We start from the raw sequence: 24,044 nt of genomic DNA on the forward strand, positions 1-24,044 counted from the left end.
GTAGCCTCAGCTGGCCTAAGTCCGGTTCAGCAAAGCAAGCCTAGCCAGTTAGGATTGTGCCCTTAATCAGGAAGTACAGTATGAAAGGCCTTCAAATATATCGTCTTAACCCTTTTTTAATTAAAACATTTTCATAACTTGGGAATGCTTGCATTTCTAGCTTTCCTGTTTGACATTTGGTTGGCAGTTGTAGATGTGTGTCTATTTCCAATTCTGATGTACTCAATCATCTTCCAGGAGGTGGCCAACTAAGTACCCTCCGTTGCCCCTCCGACTGATGCCTGGTTGCTTGGCTTAGGACTGCCCTTAGAGACTATTTCGAAATATTAGATGACTCATGATATCATGTTGGCCACACTTGAAAAAAGCTAACCTATTGAACCACCTTTGAAAGACTTGATTTATGGGCATAGTTCAAGGCAGAGGCAACCCATTGACGAGCCCCCCATCTCATACCACCTGTTATTCAGGCTGCTGTTACTTATTAATTGTTATGTATATGAAGGTATATCTTTTTATCAGTAGTTTTCAATAAAAATGCTTGCAAAAATGCTTCCTCTAAAGCAAATTTAGAGGAAATAGTATATCGGTTAGTTAACAGTAGTTCTTTTAATAGCGCATTTGAGTAATTGGGATTCCTGCTTTCTTGCTCTTTCATGGAAGCATTGTAATTAAAACTGGCCCTCTGTACCGTGTTTCCCCGAAAATAAGACAAGGTCTTATATTATTTTTTGCTCCAAAAAACACATTAGGGCTTATTTTCAGGGAATGTTTTATTTTTTCATGTACAACAATCTACATTTATGCAAATACAGTCATGCCATCTTCTTCTAGTTGCTGCACAATGGTCGAGGGCAGGGTTTCACTTAACTAGAGCTTATTTTGGGGGTAGGTCTTATATTACAAGCATCCTGAAAAATCATAGTCAGGTTTTTTTTCAGGGTAGGTCTTATTTTTGGGGAAACGGTATATCCATTGTGTACACAGGTATTTGTTTCCAAATTTGACATCACCAAATCAAGTTGTTGGTTGACTTGGGGTATACAAAAGTTCTTATTCACACATAGTTCAGTGTGGCTTAGCCTGTAGGAGGTCCCAAGTTCAGTCCCTGTAGATCTGGTTCCAAATCTCCACTTAGCCAAGAAACATGATAGGTAACTTTGGGCCAACCACATTCTCTTAGCCTAGCCTACCTCACAGGATTGTTGTGGGAGAAGACAAGCTCAGTAGGTTACCTTAAGCTTATTGAAGGAAAGGTAGGATATAAATGCAGCAAATAAGGAAGTCAGGTGCACATGATCACAACCCCAGCAGCTATTGTTTCACAACTCTGGAGGAGGAGAAGTGAAGTAGGGCTATTCCAGTTTTTTTAAATCTGGCTTTGGCTACCATTATCTGGCTAGTTGCCATTCCATCAGACTGTCTGAACTGTCTCCATCTCCGCTGTAAGAATAGTATGTCCTTAGATTTGATCTTTCTACACTAAGAATTGCAAAAACAAGATTCTGAATTTTCCTGTTGCTCCTGTCCTTGTGCATAATATATTTTTGTTGAGGGAAACAGCTACCTTACTACTAATATTCTTATGTCATTCAGGCAACTGGCTTTTCAGCTAAAGAAAGCAGGGTTAAAAGACTTAAAATGAATAAATACAAACAATTTAAAGGTGTGCCTCAAGGCTGTGTTCTTGTATGCTAATCTCACAGAAGTCTCTTAACACCATACTATCTGCTGTGTGGGAGGCCAAGGATGAGTGACATTTAGTGACACAATGGCAGAAGGGTAAATGATACTTAGTATAAGTAATTGTAAAGACATGTACGTTGAGATGAAAAAAAAATTACATTGTTCACACTAGTGGTGATTAACCAAGAATCAAATTCACTGACAGGAATGATTGGGAAAGAGATTGAAAATAAAATGGTGAAGTTGCAAAGCCCTGATATAAATTTGAAGTATTTATTATCTGAAGTATTAAACAGATTCTGTTTGTCATCCAGGATGAAATTCTGGGGCCACAGATTGAGAACAGGTTGATTGGTTTCTTGAACTCACAGCCATGAGACATGATGGTGAAGACAACTGGCTGAAATGATTTTTAAAATGTAGACAATTTCATGGAGGCCTATTTTGTGAGTGGTGACTAAATGGAATTATTCAGACTCACTCAGTATGTAGGACCAGCCCTACCACTAGGTGGCATGAGACAGCTGCTTCAGAGAACAGATGTTGAGTACCATGAAAGGGGACCAAATAGTAATTTAACTCACTATTACTGTATTTTTAGTGCCAGGAGTGTGATGTGCTTGTGAGATTTTACTGTCTCGTGTGCCAAAGTCACAATTTTTGCCATTGTGTGCGTTGACATGAGGGGGTGTGGTATTGCCATTTTAGGCAAGGCCACGTAAAAGGTTGTTAAGCTAATAATTGGAACTTTGAAAAATTAGTGAAATGCTATTCGCAAAATCTCCAGTCAGCATGCTAGCTGAGGAGTTACAGTCCCACAAGGTGAGTTAGTGACCCAGGCTGTGCTGGTGAGAAGCTTAATTTAAAAAACAACACAAGGGGATTAGATTATAATTGGACCTTTCCCCACAAAAATGAGGAAAAACATATCCTGCTTTTCCAAAGCCTTGTGTAGAGCCCGTGTCTTCCCCATACCAGCTGTTACCATTGAGCTCTTGTCCCTTGCAAATATAAAAGGGGGGGGGGAAGTCAGCTGCCGTGCAAGGGAGGGAAGGAGCTGGAATGCCAACCTCCAGGAAGGCTGGTTTGAAGCAATTTGCATGTGCGTGTCACCCAGCCTCCTTGCTGCAGTATTGCCGCGCACTGCCTCAGCCAGACCTTTTTTTCCTTCTTCCTGCTGCTTTGAGCAGTGAGCCAGGAGTGCTTTCCTTGAAGTCTTCAGGAAAGTTTATACACCTAGCTGCGATTCCTCTTCAGTTCATTTCGAGGTAGCGTTTTAAGGTCTGCTGCATTGCCTTTATTTGCTAAACAAGGAGAGACACCCCCACACCCTCATGGACAAAGAAATGCCTTAGAACGTTCATCTATAGTCTGCCTTATGTTTTGGAAATTGAGGCATTTCCAAATTAGGTGAGTTAACTTAAATATTAAAACTTGGCTCTCTTTCTTTTGGCAACAACGTGTTTGCTTTTTTTCTTGATTTGTGTACAACAGCTGGCTTTGAAAGAAACTGCGGCAGAAAGGGGGGACTTTCCAAACTTACTTGAGGCTGTGTGATAAGTATATGATCTTAGGTCCTCTCTCTTAGGTGTTTTTTCATTCTGATTCTACGCGTAATTAAAAATATCTGATTTTACAGTGCATGCAATCTATTTAGGTGTTTGGGAAGGAAGCAAAACTGGCAACAGATGCAAAACTTACATCTGATCTGTATCTTGAATTTACTTGCAGATCTACATACACAGCAAGTCATCTTCTCAACAGCTAAACCAAAATTAGGGAGCCTGCCTTCAGTGATATGTGGAGCATATTTATCATACACTGGTTTCACATGCTAGAATTATAGAAATTTTCTTTGTGTGGCAAGATAAGTTATTGGGTACAGCTGTCTTGTGGTATTCTTGATACTTGCCACTTTGACAAATGGGCAAACATTCAGGTATAAAAATATTTAACCAATTATGTGTTTGAATTGCAGCTCATCTGTTCATAATAATTACCGCATGCCGGTAGTCTGTTTCTCTTATATCAGCTATGTGACTTTTGCTAGGGCGGCACAATAATACACTATCCACAGTAGTTTTTAAACTCGTGGTATGTAATTTACAAAGAACATATCATGAGCTGGGGATTTTTTAAATTGCATTGTGTTACCTTAACAAAAAAAATTCCCATGTTAGTTTAAATATTGACCTCTCTTGTTTGCATAATTTATTGCAAGTGCCTGGGAAAGTTTTGGTACAGGTGCTTTTTTGTTTAGCAACAAAAAGTACATTTTCATACTTTGAAGGACTGTTATTTTAAGTTTAGGGTTTATAAAACTGTAACTTGCCCTTTGCTTAGTAAGGAAAACTGTACAAATAAGATTTAGTGTAATGACATTCTGGATTCTTGTAATCTTTTAAAATTGTGCTATGTGTGCGGTTGTCTTGCTTGGTGCAGGATGTCTTTGTAAGTTTATAGCTTAAAATATGGCAATTGAAAATTTATTGTTTATGATGGCAGACTATAATCTTAGGTCTTTGAAGAGGCTATTGCCATATTTAGCAAATAATTCTTTTTATTTTATAGGTAACAGTGTATACCTTTTAATTTGTATGGTGTGATGCCAGGGAAACAAAGAAACTGTTAAACGGATGTATTCATTCAAGGTTGCATCTAGCAGCAGTTTTCCCTTCTGAAATGTGCTTTTTGCTTTTATGCTCTAATTTTCTGCCCCTCTTTCTTACCTGCCTTACACAAAAAGAAGTGGTTTTTTTGTTGGTGCAGAACAACTGTTCGATATAACTCACATTATTTCATCACTGACTCCAGCTTTTTGTAAGATAGAAGTGGAGAATACATAGTCCTCCAGATATTGCTGGATTACAGTTCTCAACTCTGTGACTTCACAGATTAGGACCTGAGGTAATGGATTCAAATTACAAGAAAAGAAATTTAGACTAAATATTAGTGAGAACTTTGTGAAAACTGTTCAGCAATGGAAAGGACTATCTTGGAAGGTAGTGGACTCTTCATCATTAGCAAATTTGAAAGGGGTTGGATGGCCATTTGTCAGGGATGCTTCAGCTGTGGGTTTCCTGTTTTGGCAGAGAGTCTGACTCAGTGACCCTTGAAACTGTGCCTTCCAGATGTACAGTTTTATAATTCTGTGTGAAAACCCTCAATGTAGGCTAAGATGTCTAAAGCTAATGAGAGTTCCCAATGAACAACTGTGGAGGGTCACATGATCCCCACACCTGTTTTGGGCAAATTAACCAGTTTGCATATATTTGGAAATAAGGCTTGTGAAGTCATTAGTCATTCCTTCACTGTGATGCTGCTATTAATGAATTAACCTGCATTCTCAAACAGTCTATTTGGTCCCTATCAGCGATGTAATTTTTACTACCTTGGCATAATGATCTCTGGAAACTCTGCATCACCAAAACTGCAGTTCCTCACCCAAGCCTTCAGCACAGAAAATTAAATAATTTCGTAGGCTCAGGAGAGATATGTAGAAGTCTTCAGGGGTGTGGATTAGCAATGATGTAACCAGACACTGAATATGAGGGGAGACAATTAACTTTTTACTTCATGTTTTACAAGGTGTTGAATCATGTGACGAATCAGTTTAGATAACAAATATATAAAGATATGATTCTAGCAAGTTATGATGCCTTCTATCATTTGATAGCAGTAACTCACTGCTCAGTTCTGGTGAGCAAACATCAGCCCTATGAAAAAGGGAATTAATTTATTTAGGTTTGAGGAGAATATAAATTTAAGTAGCTATCATGTAAAATAATTGAGAATAAGGGTCAGCTTATGCTTCAGAACCTTAAAGACTAACATTATTTATTACTCTTGTATACAGTATTATTGCTCCTCACTTATCAACCAACTCGCTTAACAATCTAGTTGTACACTGCCCCATTAATGCTGGGCACTATTATGTGTATTAAACTGAAAAAAATATTTTTCTGGTTTTATGTACAGTATTGTATATTGTATACTGTATATTGTAAAGGCCCTTGGTCAGAAACAGTTAAGTATTTTATAGCACTGTTCTGATCTGTTCACAAATAATGCAATGAAAAACAACGAAGATACAGGAGATAACAATAAATCATAAAGTAATGGAGGGAAAATCAGAACAGACTATCATAAATTGCCAGCAGTTCAGTATTTGCATAATAGTACATAATAAGACATTATGGGTGACAACCCACTATATCAGATAAATCCTGAGATACACACATGTAGGGAGGAGTAAAATACCAAGTCCAGAGGACAATAAAAGAAAAGAATTACAGTTGTGGGTTGAGGCAAAACTAATTTACCAGTACAATATACAGATCATTCAAAATAATATTTTAAATTGTGTGCCGTCAAATTAATTCTGGATTAAATTTAATCTCCTTGGTTTTCTAGGCATATTCAGAAAGTTTTCCAGACACTCCTGCTAGTATTCTGGGGCCATACAGCCTGCACGAGGCCATACAGGTAGTAGGGTGTGTGACCTCTTGAGCTATACATGATCCAAGTAGGCTCTCCTGGCAAGACCTTTGGGGATTCCCAGCTCTGCAGATTAGTACTCCAACCCACAGAGCAGATTAGTACTCCAACCCACAGAGCCATACCAGATTATTAAAATATTATGCTGTGCAATACAGGCACTTCTCACTTAATGACCGGTTTTTGTTCCTACAACTAGGTTGTTAAGCGAGTTGGTCAATAAGTGGGGAGCAATAATATTGTATACAAGAGTAATAAATAATATGCCATGCTGAAGGGGCGTAGTGAAGACTCTAGCATGCATTTACAAGGGTCGTAAAGGGACATAAATATGAGTGGTCCTCAACAGATAGATCATTTAAGAGAGGAGTGCCAATAGTACAACAAAGTTATATCATCATGGTAAAAGCAGATAAAGCAGCAGATATATTACGACTGACCAAATCGAAGAAAAGAGAAGAAAAAAATTAGCAATTGTAGGCTTGTCCGTGGTCATATCTCTATGTGGAATATATTTCATTGTGAGGATGCCACAAATAAGCTCCTTGTTGACTTGTGATGTAATTTTGCTGTACATGGAGGACAGTCTCTCTTCTTGATCTGAGTGAAAACTGGAACTTGAAATATCTGCAGACTATCTGCCTGCTCTTCTAGGAGGGATGCAAACCCATTTGGAATAAGCTGCATCCCCAGTTTCCCAACATGGGAAATGTCTGCCCATCGATTATCTGCTCTGTGGGAATTTGTCCTCAGTACATTGGCCCTTATCTATCCCACTATCATTTCCATTTGCCAGTTTAGCAGCTGTAGACCCTTATCCAACTTGGATGGCAACAACAAAATAGAACTGGAGTACAGAGTCCATAGGACATGGCGCTGCGGGTTAAATCGCAGAAGCTTCTGTGCTACAAGGTCAGAAGACCAGCAGTCGTAAGATCAAATCCACACAACGGAGTGACCTCCCGTTGCTTGTCCCAGCTCTTGAGCCAACCTAGCAGTTCGAAAGCATGTAAATGCGAGTAGATAAATAGGCACCACCACAGTGGGAAGTTAACTGCTTCCATGTCTAGTCATGCTGGCCACGTGACCACAGAAACTGTCTACAGACAAACGCTGGCTCTACAGTTTGGAGACAGGGATGAGCACTGCGCCCTAGAGTCGGACACGACTGGACTAAATGTCAAGGGGAACCTTTACCTTTATATAGAGTATCTTGTCCCATTGGTCTCACTAGAACTAAAACATGACTAACTTAATCTGGCTCCAAAGCCAATAAAATGTAAATGTCTGCCGTCTGTTCTGCATCTTCATTTCATGTGTCAGCTAAGGTGAGTCCTGTGTGTGTGTGTGTGTGTGTATGTGTGTATATATAAATGTAACATAGGTACCTCACTTGAAATTTATATTTACCTGGATCAAGATAAGTTATTTTCACACAAAATTGCAGCCACTGCCATGCAAAAGAATGCCCAGCTTCAGGGTGAAGAAGCATACAAAATGGCTGCACTTTTACAATTGTTTAGTGCCCTCTGGCTTAAACTCCTTTTAGATGTGGGAGTTGGAAAAGCAGGCCTTGGCTCTTGGTCCTGGCATTGACCATATGGAGCAGAGGGACTTTTTTGTGGTGTTTTTGCTCTGCTAAAATATTTCATTTTTGCTCATTCAGTTTTGAATTTAACCTACTAATTGTGGCATTATCAATCTTGCTATTTGCTGAATTAAACATGCTCACCTTTTTTTAAAAAAAAACTTCATAAAGCAGATCTGAGCTGTTTGTTTAGGGAACAGTATTCCATTGACATGTCATTTATTTGACGAGCAAGTAAGGGCACAGTTAAATAAGACATACTTTTCAAGGAATAGCTAGCGGCCCATAAACAAAGTAAAAGGCAAATGCCAGGAAATGGTGAGAGACTCCCATGTATTGGAAATAGCAAAGATGCTAGAGAATTCCAACAATGTGTAGCTGAGAGCCAGAAGCTGAGATCAATGACTTGAAGCATTTTTAAAACTCTGTAACTGCCTGAGGAGAACTGTCTCAAGAGGTAGATTGACTGCATTGATTAAAAAAATAAAAATAAAAATCAGACACCACCTGTTGCTTCTGGTTAATTTTTAAAAAATATAATAATTTGCAGTGGAGTGAAGTTAACTTCTGCAGTTTGTCTCTGTCACATTGGATTAGATGAGTTCTCTCCTGCTGATGTATGTATTTTTATAAAGGGGAGGAAATTCCTGCTGATGTATATATTTTTATAAAGGGGAGGAAATTATGTATGACACTGTAAACCGGATCTGAATGTGTTATTATTTTATTATATATGTATCTTGTAAGGACCAATAATTTTTTTTAGTTAAAATGCACAGACTCCTGCATATTGTTCCATAAACAGTGAAGAAAAATTAATTATTTTTAAAAATCAAATTGATTTAAATCAAAATTTAAATCACAAGATAAACCAAAAGAATGATTTTTAAAAATGTAAAATAATTGAAAAATCTGACTTGTTAAAATTTAAATTTGATTTAAATCAAGTCCATTTACTCTTCATGTGATATTTAGGAAAAAAATGTTTCACTGAAACCTATTAACAGAAGACGTTGTCACATTTTCAGTTGTCATACCTTTACAAACAGTGTGATTTATTTGGCAGGAAGATAAAAATTTAAACAACACAAGCCCCCTAATCAGCATTATCTGGGGATCTGCCTGTCTCAGGATCTGTGAATAATTTGGTATTTGGCTACAACATGAGTTGAACGTAGGCTAAATGAAAGACAGCGGTGTGCCTTTTTTTTTAATTTTAAATTTTAGAGATGCTAGACAACTCTACCCAGAGCAGATCTGATGAATAAGTGGCACTTACATTAGTGTTGATCTAACAGGCTCCATTCATTCTGAGTCTCCCCTACTTGGGTCCAACAATTGGATTTTATCTCATTGGAATAGCTCCTTCACTGGTTCTTAAAGTCGTCTATAAATTCTCTGCTCTATGGGAGCAACTCCAACCACATTTCCAATACATCATTCCCACCTGCTTTTGCACTTGTCAATTTGAGCAGTAAGTGATGTTGGTCCAGATGTTTTTCTTGAGCCAATGTTGTTTTAAGGCAGTTTCTCTCTAACCTCCACCCACCTCCTTATTTAAAATAAAACACTTTTTAAAAAAAAAATAGAGCAGTGAGAAACTGTCATTTGGGCCTCAAGGAATGGGAAAAGTTTACCTGCATCTAAAATTAACATTCAGTTGAATGAATGCAAAATCCTACATATGGTTCAGAGATATAGTTCTCTTGACAAACTTCAACCTTGGAGGGCAGCTCTGTGTTCAGAAAACTATGTTTGGTTTCATTCTAAAGAACTGTGCAGGACTGATATGGAAACTTTCCATATACTGTATCCTGGTGAGCTGTTTTTCATTTTGTTTTTCATTTTGTTTTTCATTTTGTTTCTTTTTGTTTTTAAGCTTTGTTGAGCTTTCATTTTCATTTAAACAAAAAAGATCTAGCTTGTGGTTGTACTCACCTAGTTATTCAGTATGAAGCAAATGAATTCACTCGTCACACTAAAGATTGAAAATGAATGAGTTGCCCGGAATATGGTAGAGATATTGACTATGTGTCAATATCTCTATATTGACAACATCTTACAGTTTGTTCACACATTTATTTATTTATTAGATTTTTATGCAGCCATCTAGACCAAGGGTCACAAAGTTGCGCCCAACATAATCAAATGAACAGGATTAAATAAAATAATTCAAACATATAGTAGTTCTGAAAACTCATCATATGCAATAATGATTGTCTGTAGGCAAATTATGCAGGGGATGGATAAAGTGGATAGAGTGAAGCTCTTTTCCCTCTCACTCAATACCAGAACCAGGGGACATCCACTCCAATTGAATGTTAGGAGAGTGAGAACAGACAAAAGAAAATATTTCTTTACCCAGCTTGTTGTTAAGTCCGTGGAACTCCTTGCCACAGGATGTGGTGATGCCATCAGGCCTAGATGCCTTTAAAAGGGAATTGGACAGATTCCTGGAGGAAAAGTCCATCACAGGTTGTAAACCATGATAGGGATGTATAATCTCCAGGCTTAAAAAGAAGATCCCTCAACATGCCTGATGCAGGGGAGTGGTATCAGGAGGCAGGTATATAGTTATCTTGTGTGCTCCCAGAGGCATCTGGTGGGGCCACTGCGAGATACAGGAAGCTGGACTAGATGGGCCCTTGGCCTGATCCAGCAGGGCTCTTCTTACGTTATGTTCAAATACAAGAAGAGGCTATTAGTTCATACATACTCCATGCAAACTCACCCAGTCCAGCAGCTTAAAAGCAGTGGAGTAAGAAAACTCCTACAGTATATATCTCAGTGGTTTAGGTATCTGGCTGCAAAGCCAGAGGTTGGAAGTTCAGTTCTCCACTGTGTCTCCTTGACATGGGCTGGGCTCAATAATCCATAGAGTCTCTTCCAACTCTGCAGTTCCAAGGGAACAAAGCCTAAATACTGGAGGTGTGTCAGACCCCCTCCTTTTGTATATTTGGAAAACATGCAAAGAAAGAACTCTACAAAGAAGCCTTTAAAAGCACACTACCTTTGATGTAATAATTTTAAGACCTGTATCTGGATGTCATCAGATCATTTCTTTTTTTTATTTCTTATATTGTGTTATTAATTTATATTGTTGTTCACAGGAATTACAGAGGCTTTCTGTGTTCACCTTCCAGAGTAGTGGGTTGCCACTAAGTGAGGCGGAAAACAAACAAACAAATCCATCTATTACCTAAACCAGTAAATCCTCTTTCAACCTCTCACATAAGATGCGTAGTTTTATTGAAGGAATTGGCATGGGGAGGGAACCCGCCATAGAATCATAGAATAATGGAGTAGGAAGGGGCCTCGCAGGCCATCGGGTCTCACCTGCTTCTCAATGCTATATTCATCTGTTGCAGCAAGAATAACAGAAGAATATTGTGGCACCTTAAGCTTTAATAAGTTTCATTTATCATAAGCTTTTGTGGACTTCAACCTATTGAATCAGATATATTTGGTAAAGTGGGTGAGTGTGTAATTCGTGACATGTTACACTAAATAAAACCTGTTAGCCTTAAAGGTGCCACATGACATCAAGGATGCCACAGGTTTTACAGTATCTCAGACTTTCTACAAAGCACCCTCTTCAACACTGTCTACCACCCAGCAGGAATTTTAAGTACCCCTGTGATCTCTCTCTCTCTCTCTCTCTCTCTCTCTCCCAACCCTTCCTCTTTTCTAAAATCAAATGTAAGCCCTTTGATTTATTCTGATGTACATTTAGCTACATTTTACTATTAGGCCACTCAATGGTCTATATCCTGTGAATCTCTTTAGGATAAGTTGCCTTCAGTGGGGAAAGCCAGTGTAGTACAATTGGCTAGAGCAGTGGTTCTTAACCTTTGTTACTTGGATGTTTTTGAACTGCAACTCCCAGAAACCCCAGCCAGCACAGTTGGTGGTGAAGGCTTCTGGGAGTTGCAGTCCAAAACTCCTGAGTAACGCAGGGTTAAGAACCAGTGGGCTAGAGTATTTAACTAGGACTACAGAGACCTGAGTTACAATTCCTACTTGGTTAATCAAACTCACTGGGAGACCTTGAGCCAATTTCACACTTATCTCACAAGGTTGTTGTAAGGATAAAGCAGGGAGGACAAAAGGAAGACAGGCTACAAATAAAATTAATGTGTAAGAGTACAAGAGACAAAATATGTTAACATTTTGCATAGTTCCTTCTGAAGTTGTGTGGTGTACAGCTAGCTTATCTTCTATATCATCTACTTGGTTTTTTTTACTGTCCATAGCATTTAATTCATGACAAATTCAGGCAAGCTTGAAGAATCCTGGTAAACCAGTTTTCTAAAAGACACCATGGGAGTCCTGCTCCATTTTTAACATCAGAACAGCATATATAGCCTTTTCTCATGCTAAGTAGTCCTGTGGGTAGCTACTTGTGGAATGATCCTGTTGGCTTTCACTAAGAAATGTATCATTTTCATTTGACACCATGAACTGTGGGATGTCTTCTATGGGTTGGCTGCTTGGCACCTTTCTTTCTGGCTTTCTGAAATCAGAATTTAGTTGCTGTGGGGAGTAATGTTCCCTCTAATTTTGAGCCCAGCTGAATGGGTTCTGCTGCTACCCGAACCAGAGGGGCTGGAAATAGTCATTGTGGGTGCACAGAGGGGGGCACAGCACTGCACTCTTGCGCGGCCACTCACCTTAGAGGAAACCTTGGTGTGGAGGAAAAGGTTTGTTTGGGGGTGTTTTTTAAACCTTACTTTGTGTTACTGCTGATTTGTCTGTTTGCTTTTACTATCTCCTCCCATGTATACTTCCTATGTTGCTCTTCTCTGCTTAAGCTTTGCAAAGGACAAAAGTTGCTGTTCTTTGGTGGTCATTGCTCATTTTTTCACTTACACATGCAGTAGTCTAAACAGATCGTGAAGTCATTGTTCTGTGAAAACACAAAGGCTTCCTTGCTTTTGTGTTTTCCTTTCTTTGGGTTTTCATTTTATTCCAAAAGTGAGGATTGCATGGCCCTACAAAGATGTTGGACTTCAAACTGCATCAACCCTAACCAAAATAGCCACTGGTCAGGAATCTTGGGAAGTGCTATTCTTCTTCATTGTCTTAGAACTGCAAAGCTGGAAGGAACCCTGTCAAGGAGGCTCAGTGGGGAATCAAGTGCTCAACCTCTGTCTCCACAGTCAGATGCCTAAAGCAGCTATCCAGCAATTCATGTGACTGATTCCACATGTTCTATCCATTCTGCAGGGCATCTTTGTTGACAAGACAACATTGCAATAGTGACAATAGGAGAATCCATCTGTTAGGTCCACATAATGGTTTGGCTTTTTGTAACAGTGCAGATGCCAGGCCAGGTTATAAAAACATAACATTTTGTACCTTCCCTTGGATTCACACCTTAACACCTTCACTTACAATGCAGTGGTCAAAGCTGAGACACCTCATTCATCCTTTTCAGGAACCAATGGTTTCATCAATAAAAGCTCATTCACAGTTCCAGTTATGATGGGGTTAGAGAAGTTATTGAAATTCAACTGCAGGGCAAGAGCACTAATGGAAAGTCACCCTGATAGAAGAGTGTTCATAGATAGTGGCAGAGACACTCCAGCTAACCTTTCTGGTTTCCTTGATATTTATGCTTCAAAAGCATTATGATGAGACAATCCAAAATGAAACAAGAGACGGTGTTGGATGTTAAGGCATCCAGATCAGAAGTCATTCAGTTATACGTACAAAGGGCATAATATAAGTACAAATAATGCAGTTGCTAATGAAGTAACAAAGCGAAAAATATGTCTAGTTCTCTATGTGCACAGAGAGAAAAAGAAATTCAGAAGCTGCAATTGAATGTGAAATGTATGAATTGTGGTAAGGTTGAACCATAAAGCAAGAAATGAGTCATTTAAACATTGTAATACTTGAAGTGAGCGAGCTAAAGTGGACTGGAGTAACTATAGGAGCATCGCATTAATGTCTCAAACAAGCAAAATGATACTAAAGATTTTACCACAAAGAATTTTGCCATATATACAGCAAGACATAAAGATGTTCAAGCTAGATTCAGAAAGGGAAAGGATACCAGAGATCATACTGCAATATGTGTTATTTATTTGAGTGTACCAAAGTGATTCTAAAGAAAATAAGTTTGTTTTACAGATTACAGCAAAGCATTTGATTGAGTTTCTCATGGAAAACTATGTATCATTCTAAAAGAAGTGGGTGTTTTATATCGAATACATTGGATTGTTGTGATGTATAATCTATAGACAAAAGGGTACTGATAGGGCAGGATATGGAGAAACAGAGTAGATTCCTGTTGGCAAAGCTGTCGGTGAAAAATGTGGTTTATTTCTTTGCCTATCTAATCTGTATGACTATGTTCATACAAAAAGCTGTATTCATTCAGATGAAGGAAGGGTGAAAATTGATGGGGAAAGCCTCAAATAATTTGTGCAAATGATGCCATGTTATTGGCAAAAAACAGCAATTACTTGAAACAGCTGAAAGTTGTTATAAATGAGAATTAATAATAATTAATTTTGATCTTTTGTTCCTCTGGCATTATCCTGGAAAAGAGATTGGAGAGAACCCACAAGCACACAATAAATTTGCAACTATGAAAGAGAGGTTTATTTAAGAGAAAGAGTCATGTAAGATGGAGTACTAGTGGTCTATCACCAAAATACTGTACAAGCAGTATTGTACTTCTTATGGTTGTTAGCCGCCTAGAGTGGTCCTGATCCAACCAGATAGGCGGGATATAAAACAAACAAACAAACAAATAAATAAAGAATACAGAAGTGCATACAACGCTCTATAGGGTTGTTCCCAAAACAAAGCTTAGACATATAATGGTGACAGGAGAATGACAAGTTCCGCGTTTTCTATTACATCTGCGTTCTTGTGTTGTTACTGTTGTCACTTTCAGGTGCCAGGAGTATAGCATTGGTACCTCCTTGCCCTTACTTCAGACAATGGTAGCCTTTAACAAAGACAAAGGTAAATATGGTCACCTGTTGCATTTGATGTAGTATATTGGAATGCTACCACGGTTCTTATCTTGGAATAGATTATTACTTCCTTTTGCTGGTCTTTAGGCTCCAGCTCTAGGTTGGGAGTTTCCCATGTCCTTGCTCATGACCTTTATCTCTTTGTGTAGGTGGAGGAAACATTTTTCCAAAGCTACAGTGCTTTATGCTTTAGGAGGCAATTCTTTTAGAATGTGCTATTCCAGATTTTCTGAAGCTAATAAGGCTTAACAAAGAGATATGTTGTTGGAAAGGACAGGGAATCTGTAGTCTTCAGATTTTCTCAACAAGGTTAAAAAAGAAAATGCAAAAAAAATTATAGTTAAAAAAATAAATAAAAATGAGTACAGAATAATTACAAAACTGTAATGTTAACTATGAAGAAATCTGTGCCTCAGTTCAGTCATCAGTTAGAATTGAGACAGCAGCCAACAAATCAGGACAAGACTGAGACTTGTAAAGGCAGTTATGAAGGATCTAGACAAGATCGTAAAGTGTAAAGATGTATTGCTAGTGATAAAGCCCAAGGTCATCTATAGGCTGATATTCTCATTTATGATGTTGAGATTTGAAAGACGGACAGTGAAAATTGATTTGTATGAAACATGATGTTGGAGGAAAACCAGAAAGGCTAATAAATACATTCTAGATCAGGCTTGTCCAACCTGCGGCCGAGGGCCGCATGCGGCCCAGGTCAGCTCGTAATGCGGCCTAGTGCAATTTTTTATTTTTAAAGAAATTCCGAAGTTTCAAGTTACACTGCCGGCGGTTGCGGCTGGAATGTGGCCGGGGCATGTCACAACAGTAGAGGGAAAGGAAGGAGTGGGAGGGGAGGGGACAGGGGGCTGCGTGACTGCATTGCACCGTCCCCATCAATAGGTGGACCCCCTCCTGGCCCCATAAAGCCGCCGGAGTCAAAGCTGGCAGCCTCTGCTGTCTGAGATCGCAGCTGCCGGAAAACGTGCTTGGAGCGGGGCTGCGGAGGATGGCTAGGGCTGCCCCCCCCATGTGGCCCAAACCAAATGTATGTGTGGCCCAAACCAAATTTTCATCTTCTAATGTGGCCCAGGGAAGGTGAAAGGTTGGACACCCCTGTTCTAGATCAATCCTGAATTCTCTCTAGAATATTTTAACTTTTTTTTGTAGTGTTGTCCAGTTTTACCTTGGGGAAGAGCACCTCATTTCGTTGCACCCACTTGTGAGCGCAATGACAAATAAATTTCTTATGTCTTATGTCTTAAAAACCTAAATGACAAAAGAAAGACTATTACACTCATTAGAAAAGACAATGACCCCAATCCTATTTCTCACATCTTCTAACATAAATATTAGTTTAAATCCCAATGCTGAATTGCAGCTAGTTAAGAAGTTAGCTTGGACATTCAGTTTTGTACAACAGTGATGTGACTTGTGTGCAGTGGTGGGATTCAAATAAATTAACAACAGGTTCTATGTCCTAATGATGGATGGATAAATAAATAAATAAATAAATTAAATAAATAAATAAATAAATAAATGCCCAGCACAGTGGGATCCGATGAGGGTTTCTTTCACAGTGGTCTCCCTACTGCCTATCATCACAACTACTTCTCACATGATTAAGACATCTGGATAAGTGTATCTGTTTGGACATACCGCTGCTGTTACCCTCACCGTGGGCATGTGCCAAACACACACACACAAACAAACACACACCTCACAGTGGGTGCTTATGACCAAGTTTGACAGAAAACTGACACATCTCTCCTTCCCCTTTACCTCCTATTTCACCCTATAGCTCACCAGCAAAAATTGCTTCCCTCCCCTTTCCTGCTCCTGAAATGACTGATAGCCCTGCTTGTTGTTACCTGGAGGTCGCCTTTGCATACCTAATGTGGTTTCCAGGCAGAGCAACAGTCTTATGTGGTACCTTTAACTTGAAAAAAATCATAGTAAAACAAGGACGGTTGGGTGTTTGACTGAAGTCGTCTCACCCCAAAACTTTTTCCCTCTGTATCCTGCCCTCATGCCTTGTCAATCACCCCCCCCCCCGCCTCAAGGCCATAGGCTTTCCTCCAGTGACGTCAAGGACTCATCCTCCCCCCCTTTCCCCCAGTGATGCCTCTGCTCTTTCCAGGGCTTTATCTCTCTCACCCACACCCCACCTCAGATGGCTCAGTGTGGTACAGGAAGGGAGGCAGCTAATTGTGCCCCCCTCCCCCCGCTCGTCGCTGGTCACCTGGCCCCTCCTCCTTCATTCATCTCAGGCCAGCAAACGGTTCTACGAACCAATAGTACATTTAGGAACCGGTTCTATAGAATAGGTGCGAACCTGCTGAATCCCACCTCTGCTTGTGTGACACCAGATGCTTACACCGACTTCTTAGCAGCAATTTCATTTATGTCAGTGTATTTACACTGATATAATGTCTCAACAGGATTCCAGACAACAGTTCCAAACGAGGAAAGTCCAGACATAAAATGGATTGATTCTAGAAGGGAAGCTCCTACCTTTAGTTTGGAAGACCTGAGCAAGGCTGTTAATGATAGGTCACTTGGAGGTCATCAATTTGTAGGATCGGCAAGCATCTTGGCAGTCTGTAACAATGAGAACATTTCATATTTGAATCCCAGCATTAGCTGATTACCCTGGTGAATTCATGTCATTAACTCATTGCCCTGATGAATGAATGTCCATATCAGTTGTTTTCTGTAATAATTTAGAATACATGGAGCAAATTGCTTATATGCATTGGGTGCCTGCATGTCCATAAGAAATAGGTTATTTCCATATCAACATGTTCCTTTAATCTAATGCACAAAAAGAGCTGCATTTCTATGCTTCTTGAAGAAGAAGGAATGTATGCCTACTTTTAGAAATGACTCCAAAGCTGCTGTAGAGTACATAGGAAAGCTGTGATTTAGCATCTCTTGTTGTTGTTTAGTCCTTAAGTCGTGCCCAATTCTTCGTGACCCCAAAGACCAGAGCACGCCAGGCCCTCCTGTCTTCCATTGCCTCCTGGAGTTTGGTCAAATTAGCAACTCTACTGAATCTCAAAGGACATAAATATCAACTCAGCTGTTTTTTAAAAGCAGATTTTTTAAAAAAAAAAACCTTGAAGCTGCACACAAAACATCTGAGTTGATGTTTATGTCCTTTTAGCAACTCTACTGGATCTCAAAGGACATAAATATAAACTCAGATATTTTGTGTGCAGCTTCAAGATTTAAAAAAAAATCTGCTTGTGTGGGGGCACAGAGGGTCAGGTAAGTATATTAAACAAGAATGTGTGGAGACAGATGCTGGAGCAAAATATACCTGCTTAGGAGATGTTGTCATGTTATGACTAGTTTCAGTTTTGTATTAGTTTTTCAAGGTGTCTGAGCATAATATACAAGAAATAAGTGTTAAGTTACATTATCCAGGACTCTTTCCTGCCTGGTCCCCCACAAGCTGTAGGCACTGAGGATTCCAAAGTGAAATGACTCTGAGAAGCAACACCCTGGGGTTGCTATGGGCAGCATTCCATTGTGCAAAGCACCTTCTGCTCAATGTTAGTCATGAGCCAATTAAGTAGCTTGGCTGTCCGAACATTGCCAGTTCCCTAGCAGAGAAGGAAGAGAAAACTAATTCTGAAAACCCCCTTGTAATGCCAAAACTTCAGCCAACTGAACGCTGACAAGGCATTGACAAACACCAAGCTTTGGTATCTTGATCTGTATTCCAACATGTTGAAGCAGTAATGCTTTTGCTCCAGAGCAGCGGTTCCCAACCTTTTTCGAGTCATGACCCCATTTTATATCAGCCAAGTGACCTATTATCTCCTTGACACATGTGCATAAGGAGGCATTTTTAATGGCATCCCTTCTTGAAAAGCACAGGCTTCTTTATCCCCTGAACGGCCTGTTTCTCATATGTACATACACACTGACTTTAATACCTGGCTCCAAAATGTCAAGGAAGATATTTAATGCATATAAGGTGATTGCAACCCCCCAGGAAAGATTTTGCAACTCCTTTTGGGTCACGACCCTTAGGTTGGGAATAGATCTAGATGTGGTCTAGATCTTGGAGGTATTATTCATTTAGTAAATGCATTACAGTGGTGCCTCGCTTAGCGACGTTAATCCGTTCCAGGAAAAATGTTGCTAAGTGATTTAATCACACGCAGTTTAATTCAGCTGCTTGTTGCTAAGCGATTTTTAAAAGCCCATAGAAACACATTAAAACGTGTTTAATGCGTTCCTATGGGCTTAAAAACTGACCTTATGCGAAGATCCTCCATAGGGGCGGCCATTTTTGGTGCCTCTAAAGTGAGGCAAAACAGCGGGTGGCCATTTTGTTTTTCCGGCGGCCATTTTGGAACCGCCGATCAGCTGTGCAAAAAGGGTCGCTTTGCCATGATCGCTTCCTCGCGATCATCGCAAAGCGATTTTTTCCCATAGGGGCCATCGCTAAGCGATCGCTCTGGCAATGGCCAAAACCCCATCGCTAAGCGATTTCATCGCTCAACGGACCGATCGCTAAGCAAGGCACCACTGTACTTATTTACTAAATGTTTTTCTTCATAATTTGTCAGCATGTGATGGCTCACAAAGCAACTTCAACTCCCATCAGCTCTAGCTTTAAGATAAAAACAGAAATCAGACACAAGTCAGGGCTATGCAAATATGGTGTGTGCGCTAAGTGGGTTACAGTCCTAGACTCAGTTGAGAGGGGGCCAAATCTGTTCATCCAAAGAGTTTGTTCAACAGAGGCAGTGGTGTCTGTCTGTACCTCCCTTTATTTTTAAAACCAAAAATTAGTCTAATATGACTAAATGAAAATGGCCCCACCAGTATCACTGCTGTGTTCCAGACATGGAGCTTGTAAATAGAAAAGGATTTAGAGGCCATTTGAGGGCTTTTGAAAACAGGAGACCTACAGATTCACTAGAAATTCCCAGATGGAATAGCCATTTTTTTCTTGAAATGTTCAACCTCATTTCTTTCATGATTCCTGCTGCTTGGAGGTGAGGTTTCCTCAGCTGACAGGATTGCTCTTCCATCCTCTAAGTCAGGGGTATCAAAGTCAGAAAGGTGGGAGAACTCCACTTTCAGCATATGCCCAAGAGCCACGCAGATATCTTTTTTGGGAGGCAGATATAGGCTTCAATGGAAGAGAGTGCTTGTGATTAACTTGGAAGTTTAAACTTGAGATCCAATCGCTACATGCCATCTCTCCATATGTTGCATGCCAAAACCATCCCTGCCTCTCCCTGCCAGTTCCACCCTCAATCCACCCTAAGTTTGTATGCCATCTCTGTCAATGCAAACTTTAATCCTGCATGCTGCTGCTTGTTCCCCATAATCCTCGAGCATGCATGTGATCAACTGTTCCTCTTATGTTGCTCTAGTAGCCTACATTTTCCTTATGATTCAGATCTCCTGTACTAGCCACAGGCAACCATTACCCAATCTACAGCATTCCCTTTGGCTGCAATTCCAAAACAAAAAATTGCATATTCTTTGTAACCACAGCTGCTGATTCAGGTAGAGAGAGTTTAGTGTAGAGCTATAGTAGCAGTTAGTAAAGGTCACTCCAGATGTTCAACTTGAAGCCACAATGCTCTTTCTGTAATTTGTGTGAATTTTGGTAACACTGTCATGGGCTTGCCTGGGAAGCACAAAGGCCACTGAGATTTGCGCTCAATGGTTTTCGCAAAATCTTCTTCTGAAAAGGATTTGGAAAGACTTTTAGTTTTTTATTTGATATACTTTGCATAATTGTTAATCTGTGGCGCAGTGTCTTATGACAGAGTGGTGGGCAAGGTTCAACAGTGTAAAACTGGACAAAGACTGGGATGTAATGTGTCAGAACAAAATATTAGCTGTCTGGGTTTTTTTCATGTATGTCTATGGATTGCATCAAATCTTGAGACAAAACTGTGGGTTTGTCTTTTCGATTTTTAATTTTCTCTTCTTTATCCTATACTCTCCTAGGAGAATTGCATATTCACAGAATTTGGGAGCATGGCTACCAACAATGGAAACAAGGACTTTACAAGTTTGAGCAATGGCAGCATTCCAGTCAAGGGAACAAGTTCTGATCTTGTCACAACCAACGATGGCCCTGTTGCAGCCCCAAACTCCTCATCTAAGGAAACAGAGAGAAGAAAAACAAGTATAAATGGGTGCCTTCAGCTTAACGGCATGCTGAAAGTGCCATTCCTGCCAGTAGATGACCAAAGAACTCCACATGTTTTGTCGCAGTGTTGTCATCCTTGCCCATATCATCATCCCTTGAATCATCACAGTAATCAAGAATGTCTTTCCCTGGCTGGCAGTGCAGCATCATCTGCATTGACTTCCTGCTGCCCAAAACCTCATACCGAATATTCTGCCTCTGCTTGCCAAAAACATGCACCCTTGTATCAAACTGCCTGCTGCCTTCAGTCCTCACCCTCATTCTGTCCACATCATCAGTGGCCCGAACATTTTCAGCATCAGCCTGTGCAGCAGCACGTGGCCTGTATGCGGTAAGTAGGTTCCATTTTCTGTAGTGTCTGAATTGATACACAATTTATATCCTCTTTGTTTTACTTCCCTGCAAATGTAACTGGAGATTATAGCGCAAGTGGCAGTGAACCAAACTCTTTTTTGTTCTTGGTATCAAACATGCTTCATAAAGAAGTACAGTATATGCAGTTCTGTAGTAGAAGAGCTCATGCTGAAGTACTTAAATCTGTTACATAAATCAAGGTGTCTCACTTAAATTAAGAATGATAAGGTATTCAAGCTGTCAGCTCAACAAGCTTTTGGTTGGGACCTAACCCTTCTCTCCTCCCCCTAAGTGGATCTCGAACAATTTTGCTTAAAATACATTGCAGAAAGTGGTTCTATGTGGATATATAAATATCCACTTTAACTATTTCACCTAACACACATTATCTAAGAGGAGGAAGTATTTCTTTGATGTTTACATGAAGCCTTCCTTTGTGTTGATGGACTAATCTTGGAAGTTTTCTAAGTTGAAATCTGTTTTTAGTTTAGAAATGTTCGTTAACAGTTCAGAAAAATGTACAGTATTGTCAGAATTTGATCTCCCAGGTCATACACATAAGTAGAATACTTGATTCCTTTGTAGAGCAGAGCTTAGAAGATTACTTTTGAAAAGGAGTTTGTTGTGTATTCATTATTTTGCTTGGGTCTCAGGCCGTTGTTAGTGTTGCCACCACTTTGGGAAATAATCCATTGAGTTGTTTGTGAATGTATTACCTCTGGTATCTTCCAGAAATGCTAGAAAATACTCTGTAGTTCCTCAAGAAAATTTCTCAAGAACTCTCCCCATTACCAGTTGTTAAAACTACAAGTATTATATTAATAACATGAGCAAATTTTTTTTTTTTAACAATGCTGCCTTTTTACGATATCTAAAAGTCTGCTGCCTGAGGTGGGGAAGGAACGTCTACTTCCATTTAATAGCAAGAGTCAGCATGTCAAACATTTTTACATAGAAAAGACATGGGCCACAGGGTAGGCAGTCTTTAAACTGCATTAGTGAAGCAAAAAATGTATAACTAATCTGTGTGACTTTGCAAACATCAAACTTGGCAGGAAGGTATTGCTAGGTGAGCAGTGTGCCTACACTGAATTTACACAATTTTGCGTACCCGAGTGTCTTCCATTTTCCTATGTCTATGCAGAAATAAGTCCCACTCATTTTCTGTATGAGTGTGACTCTTCTCAGTGTTTATGACAGAACTAACTGTTGTCTTAAATAGCAAGCCACACCCTAAGCCTGGAGGTTTAGGGATTAAAGGTTAGGTTTTGTCTTTATGTGATTTGCTTTGGAGTAGAGTTTGAGAAATAGAAAAGAGGGGGGTGGGTAAAGGCAGGCCATGGGGAGGGACAAGAAGCAAATGCAGAAACTGACAAGGTCTTTCCACTGGGAAAACACTGGGAACATGTTGGAGGGGCTTGCAGATGGAAGTAGCTTCCAGACACAAGCAAGAGTTCCATTTCATTTGCAAATCTGGCACCGGCCTCTTCTCCCACTCACTCACTCTTAGTCTCTCCCTATATCAAATTACTTCCTTCCTCCTTCTCTTTGTCTTTGAGATCTGTATTTGCTGTTAATTGTCCAGTTGCTGGCTGTCATTCCCTCTTGTCAGACCCATGAATTATGAGTAACAGACAGTTGTCCCATCCTTGTTCTCCTGAAAAGTAGTGAATTACAGTCTTGGCCATTCTAGACAAGGAGTTAGCTTTGTTCTAGTTCGTTACTGCAGAATGGGGCTCATTAGAAAAATTACTCATTTAAAACATGTAAAACAGAGGGTGCTTCAGATCTGGGCATTTGTCTCTGATCTTTCTGTCCCAAATCGTTCAGTCCACTAGTACATACTGCATACTTTTCCCTTCAGTAATGCTGGGGTTAGGGGTGCTTAACCCTTGTGTAGTTCAAAATCCATGTATAACTCTTAAGCTCTCAAAAACGTAACTACTGTGTTTCCCCGAAAATAAGTCAGGGTCTTATATTCATTTTTGCTGTCATCTTCTGGTTGCTACACAACAGTGGAGGGTGGGGTTTCATACTAGGGCTTATTTTCAGGTTAGATCTTATTTTCAGGGCAAATAAACTACAAACCCTAACGTTTGACAGTGTCTATGGCTGGCATCGTCAGCCTACAACAACCATTGGATCTTGGCCGTGAAAGCCTTCGAGAATATCAAATATTTATTAAATATCTTTTATTTATTTGTTAAAATACTGATTTCTTATTGAAAAAAATCCGTGGATAACCAAAACTGCACTGCTCAGACCCATGCAATTCAAAGGAGAAGTGTACTTCAGCAGGTATCTGTTGATGTCTCGTGTTAGCTTGTCAGCCCCTGGTCTGACTTTTTGAAACTCTTTGTGGTCTTTTAGCTAGTTTTCCTCTGTCCATCCACATTTTCATTTCTACTCCTCTTCTCTGCATTCAAGACTCTTGTTCCCTTTCCCTACAAAGTATACATAAGCAATTTTTCGGGTGAGATTTTAGGCACAAGTTCATAGTCATACTAAGGCATTTTCCTTTAAAATAACAGACTTAATGTCACTAGTGTTGTAGGAACAGACTCAACTTCATTTTGCTTGTGAATTCTTGGACTGAGCAAGTGCACTCTGTAGGAGGCTGGCCTTTGCCCACTGAATTGGGATTCCTGTTGCAATAATTATTTTTTACATTATTTGACAGATAGCCGTTTTATTGCTCCTTTAAAAAAATCTTATGTGTGAAAATCATGCACAAAATTAGTGTATA

At 39.7% G+C, this 24,044-nt stretch overlaps 1 protein-coding gene and 1 long non-coding RNA gene across 8 annotated transcripts in view; one reads left to right on the forward strand and one right to left on the reverse strand.

The window, feature by feature from the left end:
* LOC144585798 (uncharacterized) overlaps positions 1-24,044 on the reverse strand; it is a 338,116-nt gene that overhangs the window by 173,476 nt on the left and 140,596 nt on the right. The window lies entirely within an intron of this gene.
* DISP1 (dispatched RND transporter family member 1) overlaps positions 1-24,044 on the forward strand; it is a 116,731-nt gene that overhangs the window by 43,133 nt on the left and 49,554 nt on the right. For 3 of the 7 annotated variants that reach the window (XM_020786621.3, XM_020786619.3, XM_072990671.2), the window contains exon 2: positions 20,740-21,275. In XM_020786621.3, the coding sequence (XP_020642280.3) occupies positions 20,770-21,275 (506 nt within the window). In that variant the 5' untranslated portion in view covers positions 20,740-20,769. Of the gene's footprint in view, positions 1-10; positions 2,509-2,657; positions 3,097-3,606; positions 3,626-3,732; positions 14,750-20,739; positions 21,276-24,044 lie in introns of those variants that run through there. The other 4 variants (XM_072990650.2, XM_020786620.3, XM_020786623.3 and 1 more) reach the window with 4 other exon arrangements.

The sequence above is a fragment of the Pogona vitticeps genome, chromosome 1, assembly GCF_051106095.1.
Source record: "Pogona vitticeps strain Pit_001003342236 chromosome 1, PviZW2.1, whole genome shotgun sequence".
In the NCBI taxonomy this organism is placed as follows: domain Eukaryota; kingdom Metazoa; phylum Chordata; class Lepidosauria; order Squamata; family Agamidae; genus Pogona; species Pogona vitticeps.